This window comes from Chinchilla lanigera, unplaced genomic scaffold, assembly GCF_000276665.1.
Source record: "Chinchilla lanigera isolate Chin_1 unplaced genomic scaffold, ChiLan1.0 scaffold00011, whole genome shotgun sequence".
Lineage (NCBI taxonomy): Eukaryota > Metazoa > Chordata > Mammalia > Rodentia > Chinchillidae > Chinchilla > Chinchilla lanigera.
This window is the reverse complement of record NW_004955412.1, coordinates 21,872,496-21,899,016: the sequence shown is the minus strand read 5'-3', so window position 1 is coordinate 21,899,016 and position 26,521 is coordinate 21,872,496. Positions and strand designations below refer to the sequence as shown.

At 46.9% G+C, this 26,521-nt stretch overlaps 1 protein-coding gene across 5 annotated transcripts in view; it reads right to left on the bottom strand.

The window, feature by feature from the left end:
• Positions 1-26,521, bottom strand: part of Grik4 (glutamate receptor, ionotropic, kainate 4) — a 368,414-nt gene that overhangs the window by 33,276 nt on the left and 308,617 nt on the right. For all 5 annotated transcript variants that reach the window (XM_013511259.1, XM_013511258.1, XM_013511260.1 and 2 more), the window contains one exon: positions 7,449-7,562. In XM_013511259.1, the coding sequence (XP_013366713.1) occupies positions 7,449-7,562 (114 nt within the window). The remainder of the gene's footprint in view (positions 1-7,448; positions 7,563-26,521) is intronic.

Below are 26,521 nucleotides of genomic sequence, written 5' to 3'. Positions count from 1 at the left end.
AAAGGAAACAAGCAGTTCATTCCCCTCCACATATAACATCCAGATGGTATGTTGACTACATAACCCATATGCTGGCTCTTTCCCCACAGCTATTTCCACTTTGATACTTGGAAATCAGGTGTCAGAAGACCTAAATTCTTATCCTAGTGTTGACCTTCTTTGCTGCATGATCCTAAGCAGGTCACTCAATGTCTCTGGGTGCAATCTGCCTCTTCTGTGACATGAAGCTCCACAATCTACCAGGGAGGTGAATGTGAGAACCAGGAAAATAATGTTGATAAGACACGCTGAGTTTCTTGAGTGAGACGCACTCAATAAATACCCAACATTAAGATGATCATACATTCAGGGATCCATACTTCCATTAGATGGGCTATCATGTTACTTAGCTTTAAAGAATAAAACTCAATTCATTTTCTATTTCCTTATAACAGAGAATTAAGAAGCATTAGAAATGATTCACTAGTTTACTTAGCACTGTTCTCCATTTTCCTAGCCAGTCTTTGTGAAACGAAACAGACCTTATTGAAAAATGGGTAATATATCCAGCAAAGGTCGTGCATTAATTTCACGTTGGTATTTTATTTCTCTCTCACTTTTTAATCACTGTCTGATTTTTTTCAACTTCTCTTGAGAGAGAAGACTGTAGCTAAGAGCTAAGAAAAGAAAAAGAACAGAGTAGGAAACATTCCCATTTATTAATGGAAGGTGAAGCAGGGCAGCATAAAGGGAAATGGCAAGGTCATGCTCTTCAGGGAGTGTCAGATGGTCTGGCAGGCTTGGGACCCCACATGGGCTCACAGACAGTATCCTCAGATAGGAAAGGTCCTTGAAAGATCATATAACCCATGGCCTTGATACTGAGAGGAATATACCTATTACATCATGAAGACAGACAGGTAGTCAGAAAGAGTACAGAACTTAGAGTCTGGAAACCTGGCTTCAATCCTGCTGCACCACTGCATTGCCTTTCCTTTTGCCACTGCATTGACTAGGCTCATGGAACCTCAGGCCCGTGTCCTGTAAAGTGGGAACCATACTATCTGCTTCAGGCATTGCTTTACTAAGCTAGAGTGTGAATGTGGAGAAGCCTCATAAATTAAGAGCTATTAGCCAACATAAAAATATCATAGGCATACACCCCACCTCCTCGAAGACACCAACACTAAATTATTTGGATGAGGTCTACCCATTTGGGGGTTATACGGGCCAAATGCTGAAGCCCAAGTTGGCTTCCAGCACACTCTGCTGCTGCCTTGCTCTAACAGTCAGGGAGTGCTTGAGGAATACAAACTTATTTTAATATTAGTCTGGGCAAAACAGCATTAGGCAATTTGCTGCAGCAGGAAAAAAGAAAACTACATGCTAACCTCTAATGTCAAATATAGATGTTTTTGTTTTTCTATGCTCTTCTCCCCTATTTGAGAGCACAGCTATTTGAGAGCTCAGAGTATGCTTCAATACTATAAAACCCTTGTAAGCAAAACATCTTTAGAATTATGATGCTATACCAAATATTAAACTTCTCAGTAAGAAGAAATTAGCTCATTTGCCAGGAAAATAAAGAGTCCTTGGTTGGGTGTGGTGCTGCATGCCTATAATCCCAGCTCTCAGGAGGCTGAGGCAGGAGGATTGCTGCAAGTTCAAGGCCAGCCTGGGCTACACAGTGAGTTCAAGAGCACCCTGAACTACACAGTGAGACCTTGTCTTCAAAAAAAAGGTCTTATATTTCAGAGGTCCTGTTACTTAGCAGTCATCTCTGGATACCAGGAGAAACCTCAGAGTCTAATGGCTCGGCATCAATGTATGGCCTAGAAGTGCATCTGACCCCAGCCAGTGATCCTAATAGCCTCTCAAGTGGATGTTGGGTTATACACATGATGTATGGGGTTTCAGGGAGAAACCTATGAGTTCAGGTGGCAGCTATAGCCAGGCCTGCGTGAAAGATGTGTCTGGGTTGCCTGGAACATCTGCCCCCTATCTCTTTGTTCTCAAGACCAATGTGATAAAGGAAACTTCATCTATTAAGGATAATACTCGTCCTGCTGTCTGGAATACCATCCATGCTGGGCCTCCTGGGCGAAACCCAGATTCCTGGCACTCAGTGCTGCTCAATCAGAAGCCACAGAGGAGAGGATGATGCTCTCTGACCCCAGGGTCACTGGACTTATGACCTGCCTTCTGCATTTCCCTCGCTTCCTTTCCCCTCCCCTCCTCCCTCTTTCTGTCTTTCCCTTCGTATTATCAAGTAAATACTGTATGTTTAGGATGACCATAATTTCCATATCCCCAAAAAATCATGTCATAAAAATCTACAGTCTGATAAATGGGTATCTTCCCCATAATGTATCTCCCAATGGGGTCTACTTAGAGAGAGACAGGTAAAACACACTAAAACACAATATAAAAATGTTATAATGGACAGGCAGAGGGCAGCAGCTGAGAGAAAGGGGCAATCAGCTCTATCAAGGGGAGTCATGGAGAAGAGCAAGTGCCATTTGAGCTGGGTATCAAAGGCCAGCTAAGAATTTGTTTGATGGGTAAGAGGTGAGAAGACGAGCTTCACCTGGATGAAGAGGCAAGATGAGCTGCAGTGATGGGAGAGTGGAAGCAGCACAGGGCCAAGGGCCTGCAGCCAGAGAAGCAGAAATGGGATAGAAGGTATGGGCTTTATCTCCATGTAAGAGGTTGAACATTTTCTTATAATTGATGAATAACTAGTGAATGACTGGAAGTCACAGGCTGATATGATTAAAACAAGCAAGCAAGCCACCCTCAGGCTGTGGATGGAGGCTGAACTGTAATGAGTAGCAATTCCCACACATTTATTAAATGTAACAGTTTAACACTTCATTGTGCATTTGCCAGGCATTGTTATAAGTACATCACATGTGCAGTCTCATTTCATTTACATGACAACTCATTTTTACAGATGAAGAAACTGAGACACGTGTGACACTCAGCTAATAATGATCAACTCTGGGAATAAATACAGGCAGTCTGGCTCCACTCCATCATCTTCACTCTACTGCTTCTTAGTGAACGCTCATGGGGACTGCAGCTCTTTGATGGGGACAGTAAAAGACAAGAGACAGTTTGCCCTCAAGGAGAATACTGCTGCTGGAATGACAGCAGTTTGGCTTAGAGACAAGAAGCTGCACCAAGGTGGAAGAAATGAAGATGCACAGCACGTCTGAGAACTACGCAGGAGCTGAGATGAGAGGTAAGAGAAGTTCAGGGAGGCTCGGGTTATAGGAAGGAGATGCTATTAGCTGAGGTGGGCCAGCAAGGAGGAGGAGGACTGGGTCTGAGTAAAAAATACGCTGGATGCAGCTTGAGACAGTATTTTGGGGATGCCTGTGAGACATTCTGGTGGACAGGGGTAGTAATGTGTAAGAAACACAAACACGCTACTGGAATTCAAGGGTGAGGCCAGGGTTAGATTCACAGATTGGGAGACGGTGAGATGATGATCTAGGGAGAAAGAGAGGAGAGAGGAAGAGAGAGAGTTGCCAACTAAAATGATGAAGAGGTATGAGAAATACCATGAGAAAATGGTCCTTGGATGCTAGGAATGGAGAAAGCTCTACAAAGCACGATGGATCAGTTGTAATATATACCAAAGCCAAATTTCTTAGCTACCTTGTCAAGTAGCAGGGTGTAGGCGGAGAAAGGGTAAAAACATTCTTATTTTGGTCCTACAAATGCCTGAGCAGAAACAGAGATTATACCCTGACATCTGAAAGAATGAAAAAATCCCATAATCAACTCTGATGATCCATGTTCATGAAAAAAGCTCGAATAATCTTAGATTGTTGGAAATTCAAAAATTATTTCTAGTTATCTATAGTCCTCAGAGACACACTTACTATCATTTACTATTGTAGAGGCTTTGGCAATAATTCTTCAGTAGGGATTACATTATGCAATGTATACGTGTGGCAGGACATTATGTGGGACCTCATTAATATGTACAATGTCTACGTTTCTGTGTATCAGTTACAAATAAATAAAATAATGCTTAACAAGGCATTTACACTTTGAGTTAATTATTTCCACTTTTGCACACAGATTTGATTAGCACCAGATGCTCACTTTTTGCTAACGATTATTCATCAGTCAGGTGATCTCATATAGAATCAAGAGATTCTATGTCTTCATGGACTATAAATGATATTAAGTGAATCATATTTTTGCTCAATGAGAATCATCTGTTAGAGAAAATTTACAAAATAATAAACATCCAATTTTAACCTTAATTGCATTACCATAGTCCTATTATATAAAGACAGCTTCCCAAAGTAGTTTCAGATTTAGACTCTCCTGCAAGACTCTCCTTGCCTATATCTTAGCATTAGCTATCCCCACTAAGGCCTCGGTGTATCAGATGCAGCAAAGTTCATGTCAGACTCCTTTACCAGGTTTCTTCTGCTTTCATCAGTTCCGGATTGTTCTCTCCCATGCTGACTTTCTGGTACTTTCTAAGCATGGTGCCTCACACACAGAATGTGCTGGATAAATATTTGTTGAATAAATGCTGAAAGTGTCAGTGCTGCTCACTGTAAGCTGTTCATGCCAGCACTCATTTTTCACTTTGTTTGGCCCCATTATAAATCACATCTGAGCAGCCATGTGGCACACTGGGGCCTCCAAGGGGAAGGCGGGGGAAGGGAGGGTCCCTGACCATAACGGGGAACTTTATCAGTCAGGTAAGGTGCTCTTGAGAAAGAGAAACAATTGGAGATATATCTATACTTGTCATATCATATATCATATCATATCTTACTATATCATACTTATCTAGAGAGAGGTAGATTTTAAGGAATTGGTTCATATGGTTGTGGGAGCTGACAACTTAAAAAAGTAAGCAGGCTGGAAAACTCAGACAGGATTTCTATGTTATAGGACAGAATTCCTTCTTCAAGAAAGCTGTTTTTGCCTGTTAAGGTCTTCAACTGATTGGAAGAGGCCCACCCACATTCTTGGGAGGATTCTCCTCTCCTTAAGGTCAATTCATTGTTGATGCTAACCACATGTACAAAATGTCTTCAGAGTAACATCCAGAATAGTGGGTGACCAAATATCTAGGCAACATAACCTGGCCAAGCTGCCAGAAGCAGATGTCACTGAGTGATGAACACTTGGGGGTACCTTCAGCCACATGTTCTTGATTGGCCATCAGGTCACCAGAAGGACTCTAGCTCCCTCAACATGAATAAGGAAATCAAGGCCTGAGCCTAGTTGTACCCATAGCAGGGTGGTCTGGAAAAAGGCTATGTGTCTGTTTCTTTTGGATACTCCTCCACTAGAGCGAGCTGGGTGAGAGGAACCTCAGAGATGCTGCTGGCTGGAGACTGCCTAGGAAGCACTGACAGATGTAATGGTGATGAGGACACTGTCTTCAAGTGGAAAGGCTTCCTTATCTGTAAACTGGAAATTATAACTTTGACCTAGTTTCCTCAGGAAACAGTCCTGAGGATGCAACGAGAAAGGGTATGCAAAGGGACGTGTGAGACGAGTTACTCAACGATCACACACGTGAGAGTGGTGGGCTGGGACCACAGAGAAAGCATAGGTTTAAACCCTGCTCTTCAACTTATCAGCATGTGGCTTTCTCCTAGAAACCGTACCTCAGACTTTTCATTTCTAAAAGAGCGAGCAACATGTAACATAACTGTGTTAGTTTCCCGAAACTTCCATAGCAAAGGTCCACATCTGGGTGAGTTAAAATAACAGAAACTTTTCATCTCTCAGTTCTGGAGACTGGAAGGGCAAAGCCAAGGTGTTGGCAGAGACAAGCTGACTCTGCATGCTCCCGGGGGGGGGGGGTTCTTCTTGTCTCCTCCAGCTTCAAGGGGTTGCTAGCAAGCTTTGGTGCACCTCAGCTTGGAGATGTATCACTCAGTGTCTGCCTTTGAAATCACATGGCCTTTTCCCCTATGCGTCTCTGTCTGCATTTCTCTTATTTTAAAAGGACACCAGCAGTTGGGCTGGAACCCACTCATATCCCCTACAACTTCATCTCAATTTGGTTACATTTGCAAAGACTATTTCCAAATAAAGTCACCAATATGTATTTGGAGGGTGACACAATGCAACCCATAATCACAATCCATATCACAGCGACCTTGTAGAGTTCTGGGACACAGGAAGGGCTCATGTGTGGGTACCGGTGTCATAGTAAACAAGAGGAGGGCACTGGTTGGGAAGAATCAAAATCCTCCTTTCTCTATAAACCAGACACATCGACGATAGCACAGACTATAATGACCAAATCTTTATATTTCTTTCTGTCTTAGCTTGGGGAGCTTGGTTACTCTGATGTGCCTCTTCTTCCAGATAACTGGCCATCTTTTACCAGCTGGGCAGTGACCACAAAAGACACTGAGAGCCAGCACAAGACAGTGCTCATCTGAGCAGCAAAGCCTGCTGCACTGGCTTTGCACCAAGGAAACCCCCAACCAGGGCACAGTTCCTTATGCCCAAATAGCTGCCAACAATGGGGGCCAGGCTGGGGCTGCAAAGGCAGATGACTCCCCTTTCTCTAAGGGTGTGGGACCTGGTGGGAGGGAGTCACTTCTTCAGGAGAATGTGGGGTGACCTTTGGCATTGGGCAGCCTCCTGGTGCCAGGTTATGTTTGGGTGTAGGCATGGCAGCTGAACTTCGGACCTGGAGTAACGAGAGGGCTGTGGAACTCCATATGACAGCTGTGTACTTAGATCCAGTTTGGACGGAAAGATGAGGGGAAGGCTCTTCTGCTTTAGTACAGTAAATGAGGTGAAGTCAGCTATTTGGTGGCAATAGAATAATTATCCAGTTGATAGATAAGACCCAGCCAGGGTCATTCATCTCCTGCTCACCCCACCAGCCAGGACATTTGTGGGTCAGGCCTGTTGTTGGCTTCTATTGGTGTGTTCTCATTCTGATACTCATTCAGGCCAACCTAGCAGGAGAAATCTTTTTTATTCTTTTTAGTGGGGATGTAAAAGGCCAGATACAGGTGTCATTCATATGGTCTGCTCTATATTCATCAGTACAAGAAATCAAGAGAAAGGAGTCTATATTTACCTCACCAGATGCAATGCATGGAGGGAACACAGTGAACCTAAAGGTTGAAGGAACCTTTGACAAGGCTGGGGTGACTTCAGGCCCCAGGAAGAAGCAGAGGATGACAGGGTCCATCACAATGCATGAGACATCACCATCTCTCACGGACATTCCTAGTCTATGAGGCAGAAGGAAATTTTACTGGAAAGCTCAGTGTGGCTTTTCCATCCCTCCTGCTTGCAAGATCCTGCAGCTGATGGGGGAAAAAATAGCCCAGCACATTTGCATTTAAGTCTTGAAATCTAAATATTTCTGTGAGTCATTCATTATTACCATATAACTCAGTGTTTGCATGCAAATAACTTTAATGACATAAACGCTTATAAAATAAGTCTCTTACCATATGAACTCGGTAAAGAATGCTAATTCCCAGCGTCATGAATGGCTTAGAGAAATCAATCACCTTCTCGCGCTCTGCTGTAATAGTGAGGCCTGCCACAGCCAGATCTGCTTTCTGGAAGGAACAGAGAGAACCCATCAGTGGAGCAGCCATATGAGGTGGCACACAGGGACTTGTCACCAGAGGCTATTCCTGATGAGGAAAGGTTACTTCAGTCTGGCTTCTCTGCTCAGGGAATGACTCTAGGGAGACAGAGCATAGCCTAGATCTGAAACATAACTCTTAAAAGGACAAGATGTCAAAGCTATGACTGATGTTCATTTGTAGCGAGGTATCTTTAAATACATGGCTGATTTAAAACCAAGAGGGGTCACAACCGGAGTGTTCATACACAGTCTCAAAATGTCCAAGAGGAGGGACCCAGAAGGTGAGAATTGGGAACTAGGCTGCAGAGTTCTCCGTGTTAAGTACTTTTGGTTCAACTTATTCATTTGTTCAGTCAACACAACTTTAATGAGTGCTTGTAGAAGTAAGCCCCTTCAGTGTGGTGGTGGTAGAGATTATAATGAAAAGTAAAAATGCTGGAACCACAGGAATCAGACACAATCTGATGCAACCCCACTCATTTCAAGAGAGGGAATGAAGACCAAGAAATTGAGCAAGTGGCCAAATGTGACACAGCCTGTCCTTGTAAGAGCTGGGGCTGGGATGCAGGTTCTTTGATCACTGGCCACTTATGGGGCCGTCCAGGTAGAAATTCAAGTGTCTAGACAGAACCAAATGAAGGATCTCATATATCTTTAGTGCCAAATAACCAGAATTTGTTGTGAAGAGCTTTCCTTCCTTTCCCCTTGCTCCGAATTACACTCTTAGTGCCCACTTGTGATAAGAGTCAGGCCTGAATTAGGGTCCTCAGGTAAGGAGATGCTATGGCTTCCTCACTACTCTTCTCTGTCAGGAAATTCTTCTCTGTGTCCCATTTAAACCCATCCTGTGGAAAGCAAGTCCACCTCCTACTGCTCTGCTCTCTGACATCTAGGGCTGTGGGAAAGCTAATGCTAAGCTCCAGTCCATGCTCTGCTCTAACTAACCAGCCAAACAAGACTGGTCACTTTGCTTCTTTAAGCTCATCCATAAACCATGTGATCACGATTCTCAAAATGTAGTCTCTGGACCACCTGCATCAGAATCGCCTGCAGGACCAATGAAAATGTGAATTCCTGAGGCTCATCACAGACCCCTGGCCTGGATCAGATGCTATGATGGAGGACGGAGGACTTTTGTACTGTGTTTGTAGCAAGTGGCACAGGTGATTCTAAATTACACAAAAACTGAAGAACCATGTTTATGACATAGGCACTATAGTTCAGACTGACATTTGAGATTTACATTTCAGGTTCTGTAAGTCTTTCTTCTAAGGACCTCAGAGCAGTTGATGCAAAAGATGGACAAAGAAGTGAAGAAAGGTGGAGTGTCCAACAATCTACAAACAAGCCCATCAGTTCTGAAAGAGGATATACACACATATGCACACACATGTGCACACATGATTCTTGCTAAACCACTGCAAAGAAAAGAGAAAGACACACCGCCCCTCAATTTACTCTCAAGGGGATTAGAATTTGGGCACTGGAAGAATAATCCAGTGGCCAAAGCCATTTCTTCTACATTTCAATATCAATCCTGCATTCCCTAGTCACCCCTCCCCAAAGCAGTCACGTGACCCAACCAAGTTAACAAACTTAAGACTCTTTTAAAATAAAGCCATCCTTAAAAGAAACTAGAGTCTAGATGCAAGAGATTTTCAATTGAAAAAAAAAAATGGAAAAGATGATTGACTTATTGTGTATTTCTTTAAGAGAGTGTTGATTGCTGCTATCAAGTGAATCAACCCCTGGGTTAGAGAGTGGGGTTTGATTAGAAGGTTGTTAGCACCTTCATTTTGAGGGACTCTTTAGAGGACTGCTTGAGCCTTTTAGAACCTTAGCCCCTCAATAACAGTGACACTGACTTGAATTCATCCTGCAAGCACCATCCTGCAAGCACCATCCTGCAAGCACCAGCAAAAGCATACTCCCTTTTGCTTCATGGAGTTTAATGGGGGAGTTTAAAGCAAAAGAAGCCACCTAGAAAGGCTGGCAGACGAGAGCCAGTGTCTAGCACACAGGTCTGTGGCAAGTGTATGGCCCAGCCCTGCCTGAAAACCAGGGACAAAGAAACAAGAGTTAAAAGGACTCAGGTGAAGGTACTGAAGGACAGGTTATGAAAACTGAAACTGATAAAATGGGCAAGAGGGGAGCACAGCACCCAGCCCTTTCCCTGGCTTTTCCTCCTTAATACAAATCAAAGAGTCAAAGTAAACAACACTGTCTTCAAGTGTCTTTTCCTCACACTCAGCTTCTCCCTAAAAAGGGCAAACTTTGGATTAAAATTTGGAAATCATTTCACAAGTTTATAGAAGTTGGCCAACAACGACATTATGCCAAAACAATTCCATATGTCCATATGGAGAGAAAGCTGGAAACGAACTACGTCCCACAACCAGAAATCTTTCCTATATACGTGTAGAATCATCACATGTTCAGGGAGAAAGGAGCCCTGGGCTCAGACAGGGCTTTGCTGTCTAGTCACAAAGAGAACATCCCTAAACTGGCCAGGCAGAAAATCCATTCCATTTCCATATGCTGCCCCAGGACCAGCAGCTCATACCTCTGTCCTTTTTCCCTGCCCAGTGTACGCTGCTGGGGGCGGCGGGGGCGGTGTGTGTGTGTGTGTGTCGTGAAGCAGGGAAGGAGATGGAAAGGGCAGCGGGAAGCTACAAGAAACCAGGGAGGCTTGGTGATGGTTGTTTTTTATATTTAATTGACTCGGTAGAGAAGAGTAATTATCTACCTTGACTTCAGTGCACCCCAGGGTGCCAGCAACCACCACATGGGATGAGATTATTCCAAAAAGACGTGTGTTCATTTTCTTTTACCTTAGTTAAAAAGACATTGGGCTATAAAACAGCCTTCAGATGAGGAGATAATGTGCCATGAAACCAAACGTAAAGGAGAGGGGGTTGGGGCAGCAAAACTGCCAGGAATGGTTGGTGCGGGAGGCTGCAGGGAGCGTGGGCAGGACAGCAGCTTATGCAAGGCCTCTGCTCCTCTGGTCACTTGTGGCCTCCAGCGGAAAGAGAAACACTAGGACAGCAGAAGACCTGCTGTGGGCCCCCAATATCACTGTGACCTTGGGCAAGTTATTCCTCTGTCTGGAATAGTCTCCCCAACTATACAGCTGCAGGGGTCAACTACAGAACCCTCTAAGCTCTTTCCTAGCTGTAAACCTCACAACTGGCTCTGCCCAGCTGCACGAGCATCATTGTTTGATTGGCCCTCCTCCTCTGCTCAAGAAGATGACGGAAGTCAGCTGAATTGACTAGAGGAGCAAAACAGATGAGGAGAACGGGCCTGGAGGAGGAAACTGGTTACCAGACTAATCAGCAACTGGCCCGGGTGTCTTGTTTCAGGGAGAGAAACCCATGAAGTCCAGGAATCTGCAAACCATCCGAGGAAGCTCAGGCCTGAACCTGGAGCCTGGGGCTGGAAAAGCACAAGGGACTAGGAGCATCAGAGCCTGAGGGGAGGTAGGGGATGTGGGAAGCAGAGTTCTGGCCAGGGCAGTGACAAGAGTGCTGCACATGACCCACGATGTTCCCGGCAGTGTCACACTGTGCACATATTCCCCGGGAGAGAGGCTTTTCTCCCCATTCCTGATGGAAAGTGTTCTTTGAAGAGTGCTGTGTGCTGCCTCAGAGAGATCCTTGCTTTTATCTCCTAGATGTCTGTGGAATTTACAAGGGGAAGATAGGTGAGAGCCAGCCTGGAGGTGACTTCCAAAGCACACTCCCCTTTGCTTCATGGAGTTTAATGGGGGTCACACAAATGCCACCATAGCTATCAAAGCCTGAAGCTGCCCTGCTTCTCATGGGGCCTAGGCCTGGCTGGGAGGAGGGCAGCATCTTTGCACAGGGCTCTGGTCTACATCGCCTGAGCCTGCTGCCCCCACCGGCCTCCAGAGAATAATACCCAGAGTCTGAGGGCAGCAGCAGATCCAGCACTGCCTAAAGCGGACAAGACCTCTCTGGAAGGCTTCCTTTCTTAGACACCTGCTGCCCCCTGTTGGGCAAAATCTTATCCCTATGCTCGGCAGGGCCTCAGAACTCTCTCTATCTGCCTCCTTTGCCCAGCTCCTCCTGTACACATGGCTGGGCTAAGGGGAGGAAGGGGACTCACGGGGCTGCCTCTGCCTCTCACTAGCCATGTGTCATGGATAACTCACCTAGCTTGTCTGTGCCTCAACCTTCCCAGCCATAAAATGGGGGCAATGTCTTCCTACCAACCTGATACAGGAGTCAAGAGAAAGGATGAGTGTGGAAGAACCTTAAAAGTTGCATAAACTGTTCAGTGCTACCATAACAAGGGATAGCTGAGGTTTTGCCTTCCATGTGGGACACATCAGTTTAGACTTTGTCACTTACTTGCTATGTGACCTTGAGCAAGTCATTTCTCTTCTCTCAGCCTCAGTTTGCTCATCTATAAAGTGGGAACAATACTAACACTTGCCTCCTGGAATTACAGAAGGTGGGTGTGACAGTGCCTCTGAGTGCTGTGCATAGGTCTGGTTGCACGAGTACAGGTATTTGCTGTGGAATGTGGGCGGTAGCAATAGGATGATGATGGACTTGACACTGATGACCATCTCCGCAAGGGTCTCTGTGGACAGCTCTCTGCTGGGATGAGTGGCAGGTGTTTGGAGGCGGCCAAGCCTGCTGTAGTGATGCACTGGGCTGACCCCGCACCATGGCCCTGGACCATCAGGTGCAGGGCGTCTTTACCAGGCGACCTTCGCATGCACGCTGCTCTGCCTCCCCGTGTGACTGGCTGTCTCTGCAGACACAGGGACTGTCGCTATGGCCTGCCCTTTGGGAAACTCTAGGAAAGAGCCAGTGAGCTGCCATTCCTTGTTAAGTGACTCTCCTCTGGGAGCATGGATTAAATGGGCTCCCCAGCTCTTACTGAACTGTCTCTCAGATCCACTGTGCTTTCTCTCATCAGCTTCCAGAGCTTCCTTCCCTGGATTTTTCACACTGCCCCCACCCAGCTTCCAGCCCCTGGGGGCGGGGGTTGGCTGCCCCTCCAGGCCACAGCTCTGGCCCCCTTCACCAGCCACGCCTCCACCCTACCCTCCTCCCTCCCGCCGCTCAGTCCCCACTGCGCCTCCTCTCTGCTGTTATTTATTTAACTCAGTAATTGTGTTACTTAACTCTGGAAAGCTTTCAGAGGCTACAGTTGGAATGAGAAAACACTATGCAGAGTAAGACTGTACTGAGCATCCTAGAACTCTCATTCAAGGTAATTGTCTCTGGAGAGCCCTGTGTATTGAAAAAGCTCACAGAATTCCAAACAAGGCTGGGTCCAAGGTGCTGGAAGTGGAGCTGGGATTATTCAAAAACCCCAGGCAGGAGGAGCTGTGAGGCCAGCACACCTGGCTTTCCTGGGAAGGAGGAAGCACGTTTGGCTCTGGCTGAGGGGGACCTGGGGCTGCTGAGCGATGGGATCCCCAAGACACATCATGTCTTGGAGTCTGTCCTTGAACATGAGGCTGCCCTCACTTTATTGTTCTTCACCCACTCTACGCTCTGTTGCAGGCAGGGGCAGGGTACTGGGGTACCAGGTGAACAAACACAGGCTTGTACCCTACCAGAAACAAGCTTACAGAGCAGTGCAGGAAGCAGGCAGCTATCAAGTTGCTTAAAAAATTTTTTTGCAAAATTATGCCTGTGTGATACGAAAATCATCTACAGAACCACTCAAACAGGAAGCTTAGTGAAGTCTGTGGGGTTCACAGGGGCTTTCTCTGGATAAGACTCAGTTACTTGAGCAGGGGCTCTTAGGAGGAGGTTGGGGGAAGGGGCAGCATGTGCCAAGGCCCTGAGGGTGGAGGAAGGCTGGGGTGCCCGGTGCAGTGAGAGCGCTGTGTGATGAGGCTAAGGAAGCAGGCAAGGATCAGGAGAGGTGCTGACTTGTAGAGCAAGCAGAAGACCGAAGATTTTAAGCAGCAAAGGTCCTACAGGATCAGATTTGTGATAATAACACAGCTAACACCTTCCTGTGCGACAGGCCCTGAATAAGCCCACTCAGTCCCCACACAGCCCTGGTAAAGTAGGTTACTGTTATTGTCTGTATCTTATAGGTGCAGAGAAGTTAAGCAATTTGCCCAGAGTTGCACAGCAAGTAAGAGCCAGGATTCAAACCCAGGAAGTCTGGCTTCAGAAGTTGTGTTCTGAACCTGAAACGTTCAGGGGGATCAGGCAGGGGAAAAAATAAGCCTGAAGACAGGCAACAACTTTTATCTTCCATGCCATGTGTGCCACTGCATTCTAGGGAGGCTGATCTCTACCCCACTCCAAAAATGTCGCTCAGCCAAGACAGCAGGGCCCCACGCCACAGTGACTGAGGTGCTTCTGAGACCTTACTTCCTGCAGTTCTAGCCAGCCCTGCTCTCCAGCCCCTGCTGCGGCTCCTGAGTCTGGGACTCAGCTCTCCCTCCCCCCACCTGCCCTGTCCCATGATTATGACGCTTTGTTACTGCACCAAACCAACTGGGTTCAAGTTCTAGCTCCACCGTTAGTCACTGTGGGGCCTTGCGGAGGTCTCCTATCTCTCTCATCTGTAAAATGGGATCATCACTGCCAAAACAGGGGCATGAGAGGCTCAACGAGATGATGCATATCGGGCCCGAAGCACAGTGCCTGGCATATGGTAGGCACTCCATAAATGGTCATTAATATTATTTCCTAGCAACATGTACTTTTGCACTAGGATGACGACCCTTGTCCTTTCTCTTAAAAATTATTATCCATGACTCCCACTCCTCTGGAATCTTGCCTGGTCTCCCAGCCCTCACACCAGCCTCACCCAGCCCACTGTCAAACACACCTGGGACTCACCCACAGGGGGCCCCACCATCAACTCCGCCACCCATCAAGGCCCATTCCAAATTTTCCCTCTCCAGAGAACCCTTCCTGGGCATCTTCCTATTTAGTCATCAAAGGAGCTAAGACATGACTTGTGCCCCACTCTGTAGCATGTGCTGTAACTTGCGCTGCATCAGAACAGGGGGCCTGGGCTCACACTCCAACTCTGCCACCTACAAGCTGTGCAACCTTAACCACCCTGGGCCTCAGGTTTTTCCCTGACAAAATGGGAACAGTAATAGGTCTCACCCTCTTGGAGCCTCCTATGAGAATTAAATGAGCCACCTATGCCTAGTCTAGGCCTGGCACAGCATAAATGTCAACAAATGTTAGCTCTGACTATTCTTGTTGACATCCATGTGCATATCTTGTCTCCCCATTAGATTATGAGTTTCTTGAAGCAGGGACCAGGTCTTTTAAAAACATACACAGCATTTCAAATTGTCGTTAGCTCTGTTTTACAAAGAAACTGAGGCTCAGAGAAATTAGTAACTTGATAAGCATACACAGCTAGGACATAGAGGAAGCCAGCTTCAAACCCACAACATGCAGATTTCCAGGGCTGTGCCTTTGTCTCCCTACTGCTGCACTGCTCATGGTGACTTTCTCTAGGTGGGCACACAATGAATCCCTAGGGAACAACCAGCACAGCCAACAGTGCAGGGCAGGGAGGGGAAGCCCATGAGCACAATCTGCCCTCCAGCCCCTTTTGCAGGCAACAGAATCAGGCTGATTCTGACAAACAGCTGTACGGAAGAGGGTTTTTTGTTTGTTGTTCTTATTGTTGGAAAGCTGCAACGCTAGAACCAGATTCCGGTCAGGCACAAATCTTCAGCCTCCAGCTTCAAAAACTTGAAGCCGCGGTTTCCCTACTAGAGGGCGCTCTTCTCTTCTTGCCCAGTGCCCAAATCTGTTCCCTTAAATACCTTGGACAGCGTCGCCAGGGCGCCCAAGGCTCTGGGCGGCTGTCAGCAGAGAGGTCTCATACACTACACCCACACCCCGGGAAGGAAGAGAGCTGAGGAACACAGCCTGAGCCACAGACCAACAGAAGGACAGGCTGTTCCCAAGTTCTTCCCAGCCCGTATCTGCATCTCAACCTATTTCAAATTAGATTATCTGCTGCTCACTTGTCTTTCGATTGATTTTCCTGCTGCAAGCCTTTCTCCCGCCCTTTCCCGCCCCCGCCTATGGAGATACCCAGGGAACCTGCTGTGACTCACTGGGGTCACAGAGCTGCAAAGTCATGGGATCTGAAGGGGCCAGGGAAGCTCACTCCACTACTGGCTCCCACATGCGTTGGCGGGCGTCATCATTTAGACTTCATAATAACACAGCTCAGAATGCGCACATCTGTTCTCCTGCCACTTGAGTCAGGCTGTCTGCCCACTCCACCCGCCGTGGGTGGGGCCACAGAGAAACTCTTAGGGTCACCGAGCACCTGTGAAGTATTTGAAATCTCTGTCCACAGGGAAGATGGGATGTCTGCCTACCACTTCTCCCTTCTTTCAGAAGCAGGGTATGGAGAGGAGGATAAGGGAACAGCAAACAGCATCCAATTAGTCACTCGCACCAACACACACACCACCGACCTACATCTTCAAGCTTTCAAAGAAGACCTGCTTCCTGTTCAGAGGGCCCCCACCCAGAGTCTTTGCAAACCAACGTGAGCCATACCTATAGGACTTATCCCAGCTCCCGGGCCAAGCGTCTCCACAGCAATGTTCCAGGAGGCAGGGACCCAGAGGAACATTAGCATTCCTGGGGAAGTGGCAATGTCATTCGTAGGTCCAAGTGCTCCCTGGTGCTATTTCTTCAGGTGACAGTCTATTCTCAGGGTTGGATGAATTTCTTTAGAGTTAAATTAAAATCCCCATGAAATATTTAGTTAGCTCAGCACAGGGCTGTATTATTGGCCTTTGAGGGCAGGTTTTAGGAAAGATCCAAAGGGAGGAAAGAAGGGGTCGGCAAATAGTTTATAGGGAAAGTCATGAGCTCAGAGGTCCTGGCTGGGGACCAGATATTGCTCGCCTTTGACCTGTTACAGGGTCCCATGCCCATGCCAGGCTCTTGCCTCCACAGCGTCAGACAGATGCATGTTTGAATCCTAGCTCTGTACTCACCAGCTGAGCACAGTACTTCAAAGCTGAGCCTCACTTTCCTCCTCTCTAAGATGGACCAATAAGACTGTTGTGAGGGTTACATCCAAGAACTGCGATAAACAGCTGATGTGTCAAATCCCCTTTCTTCACTGTGGCCAGCAGCTCTCTGGAAGAGCTAATGTAGCTTATGCCATCTCCTCTGTATTGCTGTCTTTATGCTATGAACCTCTTTGGCAGTCTGGTGACATCTGGCAGAACCACTTCTTTGAAAACGTTTTTAAATGATTCCATAATGATTCCAAAATATAGTTATCAACATATTTTTACAGTTTGTCTGATATAGTGACATATGGGCATTTTTACATAACAAGGACAGTTAGAGGTGGGTCTAACAGCATCACTATGGCACCATCAGTGACAGTCACAAGCATGTCTAATGCCACTAAAGTTTGAGGCCCACAGTTATCATTAAAGGAAATATCATATTTGTTTATATTTAGAAAAAATCAGGCATCTAAGTTTATGGATTTTCTTAATGCCATCCTTAGACCCTTGGTGGGGTGTGTGCCCCAGGAAAACAACCCACTGAGACTTCCCAGTTGATTAACAGTAAAATCTCAACCCCCCACCTCAGCTCACCAGGTGCTGTGTGATCCATCTGCACCCGGGAGCACTCACCACTGACAGCCACGCTGACCTTTGTCCTGTCTCTCAGGCCCAAGTTCACTTCTGCCTGAATATCTTTGTAGTTGCTCTTTCCTGGCCTTCCCTGCTCAGCCCTCAGCCTGAACATCCTGCTATGAGAGTGGACTTCCCTTAAAGTCCTCCTCACGGACCCTCCTCCCGACCCCCCCCCCAACTCATTATGCTCCTTTTCTTTACAGCAAGCATCACAATCTAAAATTGTTTTACTAACTTACTGATTTATTCACTGGTTGTGTGGAATGTGAGCTCTGAGGGGCAGTGGTCTTTTGTCTGTTTTATCCACAAATCTCCCCAAGTATACAGCAGTGCCTGGTACACAGTCAGCACTAAATATTTGTTGAAGGGCACAATCAAATAAATGAATGGATGAACCTAAGAAGATGGAGCTCAATTGATCTGGCTCTCTACCCTTGGCTTTGAACTTGGGAACAACTTTGGTATGGCATGTTTCAATAGGAGTTCAGACTCTAGGGTCCGCTCCTCTACTTGCCAGCCATGTAACTGTAGGCAAATTACTTAACATCTCTGCGCCTCGGTCTCTTCATCTGGGAAATGGGTACGGTGATACTATATACTTCATAAATATTCTGCGAGGGATATGTGAATGACTACATGAAAAGTACTTAGGACAGGGTCGGGAATGCAGGAAATGCTACACATGTCAGCTTGTACATTCTGTTGCAATTTAAAGGATTAGTTTCAGTTTCTATTTTTAAAAATGTAATTGTTTCAGAAAAGTCAATGTAGATTTTGAAGACAGTGCAAAAAATCTCATGGTTGGAAAGTCAGTATGTATCATATATGTCGCACAGTGCTTCCATACGTGAAAAAGAGCCAGTATGAAGAATTTAGGTCATGGCAGGTTACACATATGCTGTAAACTCGTAAGAGGCTTCAGCTTGGCCACTTCTCATCACCACCACGTGGCCACTGTCTCATCTCTAATCCAAATGCCCCTTTCACTGATGACCAGCCCACATGGTACTGCAGTCGCCAGCAGGCTGTGTGCTAGACGGCACTGAATTGCCACCTGTGCCCACCCCTTCTGCTGTTCTCCCACCCCTTCGGGTGGCCCCAAATGCTGGCAGGCCTGGGAGCAGTGCGGGGCACTGACACCACGCACGGCTAACTGAGCTCAGAATTACAGCTCTGATCTTTTGAGCAAATGCTTGCCCTGGGCTCACCAGCTCAGCCCTCCACCTGCCACAGGGCCAGCGGTGCCAGGCGTGTTTGGGGCCTCTGTGGCACACTCTGGCAAGCACAGGCAAGCGGTTTCTGCTGCTGTAGGAATCTGACAGTCCCACCAGCTCACGGTACTATCTTTCATTTTCCTCCCCACTTGTCAGCTCTGTAATTAGGAATGGTGTGATTCACAGGCCTGTTATGAGGACTGCTTTTGTCGGGTGAAATAAAGTATCACCCATTGCCAGGGGCACCGCTGACAGCCATAGAGAACCTCCACAGAGGCCTCCCTGGAACGCGTTTCATTCCCAGCCAGTGAGCCCCTACAGTTGCCCTCTGCTCCAGTTCTGCCTCCAAGACCAGCCCTGAGCTGCCCCTGCATCAGGCAGAAAGGGAACAATGACCTGACCAATTAGTCCTCAGGTTCAGAGTGTCTAGCCCTTTCCTCATTTCCGATTGCTACATGCACAAGTCTAAGCAATGCCAAGGGGAGCAGGGCAGTTTCCCAAGGAACCTGCAATATTTGGAGGAAGAGAGCCGAGGTATCATGGCACTGGTCTGTTTCAGAGAGGTACTTCTCCCTGTCAGCATAGCTGTGTGTCTCTGAATAACAATATCCTCCAAGTTATTTGTCACCAATCATGTCTGAGTCCCAACCACCTCGAAGATCAGCAGTAGCCTATGCAGAGTGCAGGAGCATGAGGGCCAGCAAAGCCATGTAGTATTGAACTGGGGATAATTCGGGAGCAGGGAGGTGTAGAGAGCAAAAGGAGGGAAGCGTGGGGTGAGGTGGGGACAGGGAACTCTCCCGTGCTGTTAACAGTTTATGTCTTGGCATAGACAGCGACTAGACTGGCACAGGCCCTTGGGATAGTTTCTCAAGCTGACTCCTGGTAATCTACTTTTCTGCCTATTTCAATAAACATGCCTTTTAAAAAAACTAAGTAATTTTCCCAGGTAGAAGAGAGAAGGGCCCCCACCAAGTCTGAGCCGAAACACCCTGCTGGCTCCATGAGGGTAAAAAGCCTGGAAGAACTCGGCACAGTGGTGCCCACCTGTAACCCCAGCACTGTGAGAGTCTGAGGCAGCAGGATTGCATGTTCAAGCCCAATCAGGGCAACGTAGTGAGACCCTGTCCCAAAATTTAAAAAGAAAATTAAGAAAGAAAGGGCTGGGGGTGTTTGTCAGTTGTGAAGGCCCTGGGTTCCATCCTTCAGTATGTGTGGGGGTGTGTGTGCGTGACACACACACACACACACACACACACACACACACACACACACACACGGCCTGGAAGATGCACAGGGGTCACAGGGATGGCACTAATGGTGCTACTGCCTTGTGCTACTGTCTGGTGACCTCACCCATGCAGGAAGGTAAGCGCAGGCACAATGCATCTCCTGGGTTCCTCTGCTTAAATGTCTGGTGGCTTCTGATGTAAGAAGGGCTGAAGTGAACATCCGGTTGTTTTAACAGGATTTGTATTTGCATTTGCATGGAGAAAAGCCCAGCTTCCTCCTCTGGTGAAAATACCTGAGCAGACAGTGAAACTCCCAGAGGAGCCAACATTTCCTTCTGTGAACACCAGGCAAAGCCCTGGGGAGCCTTGCCCTTGCTGGAAGCTTCAATCTCTCTCTGGAACTTGCCAGCCCCTACTCCAGAGTGGCTCTGAACTCACAGGACACAGGGCCAGGACATCCCAGATTCCGCAGCAATGCTCAGAGTGTTTTGTATGAATCACTCCCCATCCCCAGAATCTTGTCATAGGCCAGAAAGAAGTCAAAGGTTCTGGACTTAAGTTTGCCTTTGCTCAGCTGTGTGACTTTGCACAAGTTGCTTAGCTGCTCTGAACTTGTTTTCTCATCAGCAAAGTATAAATGGTACCAGTTTCTACTTCCTGGAGTTGCTGTGGGGAGTAAATAAGCTAATATACAGGATCTAGCACCATTCAGTGCTTAAGGGTTTGCTATTATTCTGATGCTGTTTCTGATTCTGGGATCCTGCTTCCATCCTGTTTATTCTTCTGAATGCCGGAGCTGGCCTTTGCTTGGGGCCATACTACCCTGCCTGCTGGCCAAAGGCCAAACCCCTCTCCCCGGTCTGCTCTTGCTCACACTCCTTTGTGGTCAGCCACACAGACCCTGGCTTGTACACCTCCTGTCCTCACTGACCACACCCTCCCAGCTCTAATCACCCGTCTGTGTGCCACTGAGGGCCCCTGCCTGGCAGCCAGCCTGCCATTGTGCTGCCGTCCAGGACACAGCAGGTGTGCCCAAGGTTCTCCTGTATTTGGTAGGCATCTGTGCCTCTGAGCAGTCCAGATCCACTGCCCTGACTCCATGCTGTCCTTTCAGAGGACCGGAGCTTTCCTTTTGTTGCCTAAATAGCAAACTTAGGCAGAGCTGGGGGAGGAGTTTTTCATACAGCAAGCAGACCTGTCTGACGGACACAGAAGGTAAGAGGTGATTCCACCATTCTGGGGAGGGTGGAACGGAGCAGGGCTCTGAGCCGGCTGCTGCTGGGGCTGCCAACACTGCCACTGGCATGACGGAACCAGCCTGGCTCTCACGGTGATGAATGGTGGCATGTCAGGTGCTCCTGAAAAGCTATAGGACAGCAAGAAAAATAGTCGGTGAACAAGGCTTCCAGAGCATATAATGACTCCGGCCAGGAACAGTGATTGGCCACTGAGGCCAAGCCATGGCAACAGACACACTGAGTGGCACCAGACCGTCTGTTGAGCGATGGCCAGAGAACAAAGGGAAGTGGTACATTTGGGATTTTTTGAAACAGAGAGATTTATTCACAGGGAGGTGAGGGCAGGACAGGAAGCCAAAGCAGCGGGATTGGATGACTGAGGTTTCTCCAGCTGAGTGAAACATGTTCTATGCTCAGGGCAGTGCTGCTCAGTAATTGGAAGAACAGACTGTGGACCAACCCAAGTCTGAATCCTAATTCTGCCAGTTCACAGCTGCAAGAGCTCAACATGTTACTTAACCCCCAAGCCTGTTTTTCTGATCTTTAAATTAAAAGCAGTAATACTTTAAGGTTGTTTTAAGATTAAATGAGATAGTATCTGTGGAGTAATTATTCACTGTATCTGGCAAAAAGTGCTATCCCATTACTATCTGTGGGTCAATTTGCATCCAAGGAACAGGCAAAAGGTCACAATGGGAGCCCCAGGGCATTGGGCACAGCACATGGGAGAAGTGGGAGAGGTGACTCAGAGGTCGAGAGGTATAGTCCTGGCACCTACCCCATGATGTCCAGGCTTCTATGGCCCTTCCTGACCAACACCCATACTCAAGAAAATAAAGCCAGTAAGCTTCATGGAGTGGGCTTACTATAAAGGCAGTTGGAATATAAATGTATGTGTGGTAGGAGCTAAGTAGATACTCAGTTAAGCCAATTAAAACTTTAGGAGTGAAAGGAGGAGTGGCTATGACTGGGAGAATATAACAGGATGCAGAAAAGTGACCCTGGCCCTTTCACCTTGTAGGGAGAGGACCGAGGGTCTTAGCTGCTTACATTCTTTCTTGAGGTCACACTGCTGTGGGAAGTGGGACAGATGGAGCATGCAATGGCCCAGCTGGTAGCAGGGGGAAAGGCAGAGTAGGGTGGGAGGCAGGACTGCAGGAGGAGTGTGCAGGCTCCCCACCTTCTGTGAGAGGCAGCCTCAGAAAAAACAACCACCTCCAGCAGCTCCAGTCTGATGAATGCATCAGCACATTTGGGCTACCACTGTTATTAGTCAACGGGATTATCCGAAAACCTACAACTGGTTCTCAGCATTGGCCTGTCTGTCCGGGCTCTAAGTTGTTTAGGGTCAAGGACTGTAATGCTTAGTTCTCTTATACATGCCTTTACAGTCTCCATCCACCCACACTTCCATTCATCCATATATTTATCCATCTATCCATCAATTCATTGATTGATCCACTGATCTATCCACCAATCTATCCATTCACATCTATCCATTTGTTCAGTGATTCATTTATCCAGCCATCCATCCATCCCCACCTATCTGTCCATCCATTCCTCTATCCACTCATTCAAGCATCCATATATTGAGCCACATGTCCAACCAACCCATAATTACTAAGTGCTATTATATGCCAGGGCCTGTTCTGGATGCTACCAGTATAGGGATAAACAAGACAGACATATTTCCTGATCTCACGGAACTTGCACTCTAGTGAGAGGAGATGGACGATAAACCAACTGTCCCATAATAAGCAAGTTGATTTTGCCTGGTAATAATTTCTTTGAAAACAATGAAACAGGGTAACATGGCAGAAAGTGACTGGGAGAAGGAATACCTCTTATAAGGTAGCTGAGAAAAACACACTTCTTGAAGGAAGCAACAGACCTAGATAACATGATAAACGGAAGACTAGAGACTTGGGAAACAGGCATCTGACAGAAGGAAGGGCAATTATAAAGGCCGCATGCTGTGACTGGACCAAGGAAGGGCAGTTGGGATAGAGCATCAAGAGGGAGGGGCAAGCAATGGGAGATACAGGGCCTGGTGGGTTCTTGATTAGTTCTTCCAGACTGAAGGGAAATTATGGAAGGGTATTGGGAAATGTTTATGCTAATTCAAAAGTTAAGCAAGTGGTAGCCCAGGAAGGTTCCGCTCATTTAAATTCAGGGACAAGCCCTGACTTCCAACTCAAGATATATTCCTCTAAGCCTGAGACAAGGGGATTTTCTACCACTGCTGTCAACTTGTACCCTAACAAGATATAGTTCAGACACTCCCAGGCCCTGGAGGGGATTTTTGCTCTTTATGTCCCCTTTACCTGCAGAAGGCAAGAAGAATCAGAGAGACAGAAATGGTGCAGCAAGTAGATTATTAGCATTGCATGTAAGCTTGGAAGCTGCTGGCCTCACCACGACAGGGTAAGGACTAGACACATAGTGCATCAGCTCTGCATTAATAAATTATACTGTTGAGGTCTCCAGACATGGTGCAGTGAGGAGGTATTGACCCAGGTCAGCCTAGGACTGGGGAGGGCCTGGGCCTGGGTAAGAACATCACACGGTTGCAGCAGACATGTGTGCACATGCACATGAGTCTGGGACTTGAGGCCAGGAGAGGAAGCATAAGCAGTCTTTGGTGGAGAGCGAAGGAGAGGAAAGAGCTAACAGTTACTGAGAGTCTACACAGCGCAGGTACACTAGGGACATTCAATTTCATGTGTTTCTGACCATAACCCAGGAGTGGGTATTATCATTTATGTTTTGAGGATGTAGACAACGGGTGTCCAAAAGGTTCAGTGACTTGTCCAAGTCTACACTGCTCATAACTGGCAAAGAAAAGATATAGACTCGAAGGACTGAAGGGAGGGGAGGGAGAGATGTGCCTATGAGGACAAGGTGGACACAGTCCTCCCATTTCACCATCATCTGTTGCTGACAAACTTCCGATTGGAGCTCAGACCCTGCTCTGCCCTCTTGCTGGCTTTCCATACCCAGATTACTGTCCCATGCCGTCTACTCCTCATCTCTGCCATCTAAAGCTACTCTTCCTCCCCAAAGCAAACCAGGAGTCAGCCTGGAGTTGTCCCTTTCCTCCCCTTCCCTGCTGTGTTCCGTTTCAATAATCCAGGCCCATCCATTTTACCTCTGAAATGTCCTTTTAATCTATTACCATTACTCCACGCTTACTGCCACGGCCATCATTCAGGTAGTCACCACGTTGGTCTCTTTGCTTCCAGTTGTTTCCCACTCCATCCATCTACGAAATGTCCTGGACATGGGACATTAGGGACCAGTGGTTCCTAATGCTGGATTAGGGACCAGTGGTTCTCTAGCCATGTGGGTGCTGGATGGGACCAGTGGTTCTCTAGCCATGTGGGTGGTCGGTGGTTCTCAAACTTGAGCAGGTATCAGCACCACCTGCAGGACCTGTTAAGTTGCTGCCTCTCTTCCCAGAGTTTCTGAAAAGTAAATCTGGATGCAGCCCCAGATTTTGAATTTCTGACAAATTTTAAGTGATGCTGATGCTATGGCCACACTTTGAGCACAACTGCTATGGAATATATTTCTGTATCAAAGATGACATCATATCACTTTCCTGCTTAAAAAACTCTAGGGACTCTCTATTCGTTTACCATGCAGTCTGTAGTCTCAACTCCTTACCGTGGTCTATGATAATTTTCACAAGCTGGGCTGGGTCTGCCTTTTCAGCATCATCTGAAGTGACTGATGTCCCTTCAATCTATGATGCAGCCACACTGTAATATACATATTCCTTAAATGCATCCTGAACTGCAAACCCCACCTAGGTACCTCTGCCTGCAATGCATTTCTTCCTGTTGTCAATTTCTGCTTGTTTACCAAGGTCAAACTTGACTACTGGTTCCCTTGGAGCACCATCATGGGTTAGAAAGACCACGGGCTTTGATGTTGGACAGCCTTGGCTTTGAATCCCAGATGCATCACTTGATAGCTGTGTGGCCTGAGTTGCCTCTCTGGGAAGTCAAAATTAACCTCTGCATCATTGTTATAAAATGTGAATGATAATATTTATCTTGTAAGATTGTTGTGCAGAGAGAAAATGATGTATAATAAATGTCTGACAGAGAGTAGGTACTTAATAAACAATAACTATAATTTTCATTAGCTCTGCTCTGAAGCCTTGCCTGGCTCCCTCCAGCTGACTGACTTCTCTGTGCTCCAGTAGAATTTAGCACATGATTCCATTTTGCATATATCTCATGCTATGGTCTCATTTTATTTTTATACACTGGGCCTCATTCCTAGGAGAAGAAGGACCATTGTATGAATAATAAAAATCAACTCTCCCAGCAGACTTTTGGGCATATGTGTTGGCAAGGTGAAGGCATCTTTGCAGGAAGAAAATCTACTGCAGGTGGATAGAGAAGATCCCCCATCAAAGCACAAGCTTGGTGAGCAGAGTGAGGCTGGATTTCAGGCCGTGTTTCTTGAGCAGCATACAATCTGCGTAACTGTGGAAGTTCTAGGTATGCAGAATATGAACTCTGTGAAAGTAGAAACTGTGTCTTACTCAACCTGGAACCTCAACCAATGTTAAATTAGTGCATCTCAGGACAGGCAATCTGGTTAAGAACAGAAAATTTATCAGCAGGATCAATAAGGTCACAACCCTGGGTTTGCAAATAGGATCTTATTCCTGGGGAAAAGGGGAGTGAAAGCTCTACGGTTGGCAACCTGAGAAACTTAGGCATGAGGAGTGATCAGAAGCTGAATTTCTAAAATTGGGTGGTGAACGAGAATGTCCTTTAGGGAGCAAGGCAGAGGAGGAATCCTTGCTTGCTTAACTGGAGCTCTGGAAGGCACACACTGGTGCACAGTAAAGTCTGCAGGGAACAGCCTCTTCTCTGCTGTACAGGTAGGGCTGGGACCAGAGCATTCTTAGAAGACATTAAGATGTTACCTCCCATAGCTTCCTTTCCTGCCTCTGACCCAAATCAGTTCCCAACTGCCTGTCTTTTCTGCTTAACAGCAGGCCATTCTCTTAGAGGGCTTTCAGGTGGCTTAATTAACACATTCTAATTTCCTGTGCAGATCCTATACTCCTCTCAACAGCTAGCATTCAGTGGGAAAGGTGGAAAGAACTCACAAAGGTGAATCCCTTGATAAGTTTCCCAGGCTGCTCCAGACACCCCTGGAGTTTGGAGAAGCTCCCAGTCTGAAGCTGCTGAGACAGATTTGAACCTCACTGAACTCCAAGCCCTTCAAGGTTCCTTATGTCAATAACTTTAGTAGAAAAATATCCATCACAAGCATCTCTGGATGGGCAGGCAGGACTCTGAAGTCTATTCCTAAATATGTGGCCTCCCATTCTGTGATCCCAGCGAAGGACCAGGATCAGCCTGCTTTATAGGAGATGAGCTCAGCTGTGCATGCTCACAGCTGGCATTACAATATCATTCCTTTATATTGTCCAGTGCAGGGCTCCCCTGGCCTGTACCTGTCTCTACTTCCCCTACATCCACTCTACCTCATCTGTAATTTTCTAAAAACAGAACCAAATCTGATTTGTTCTTCACCCCTGGGATGGCCACTGACACACA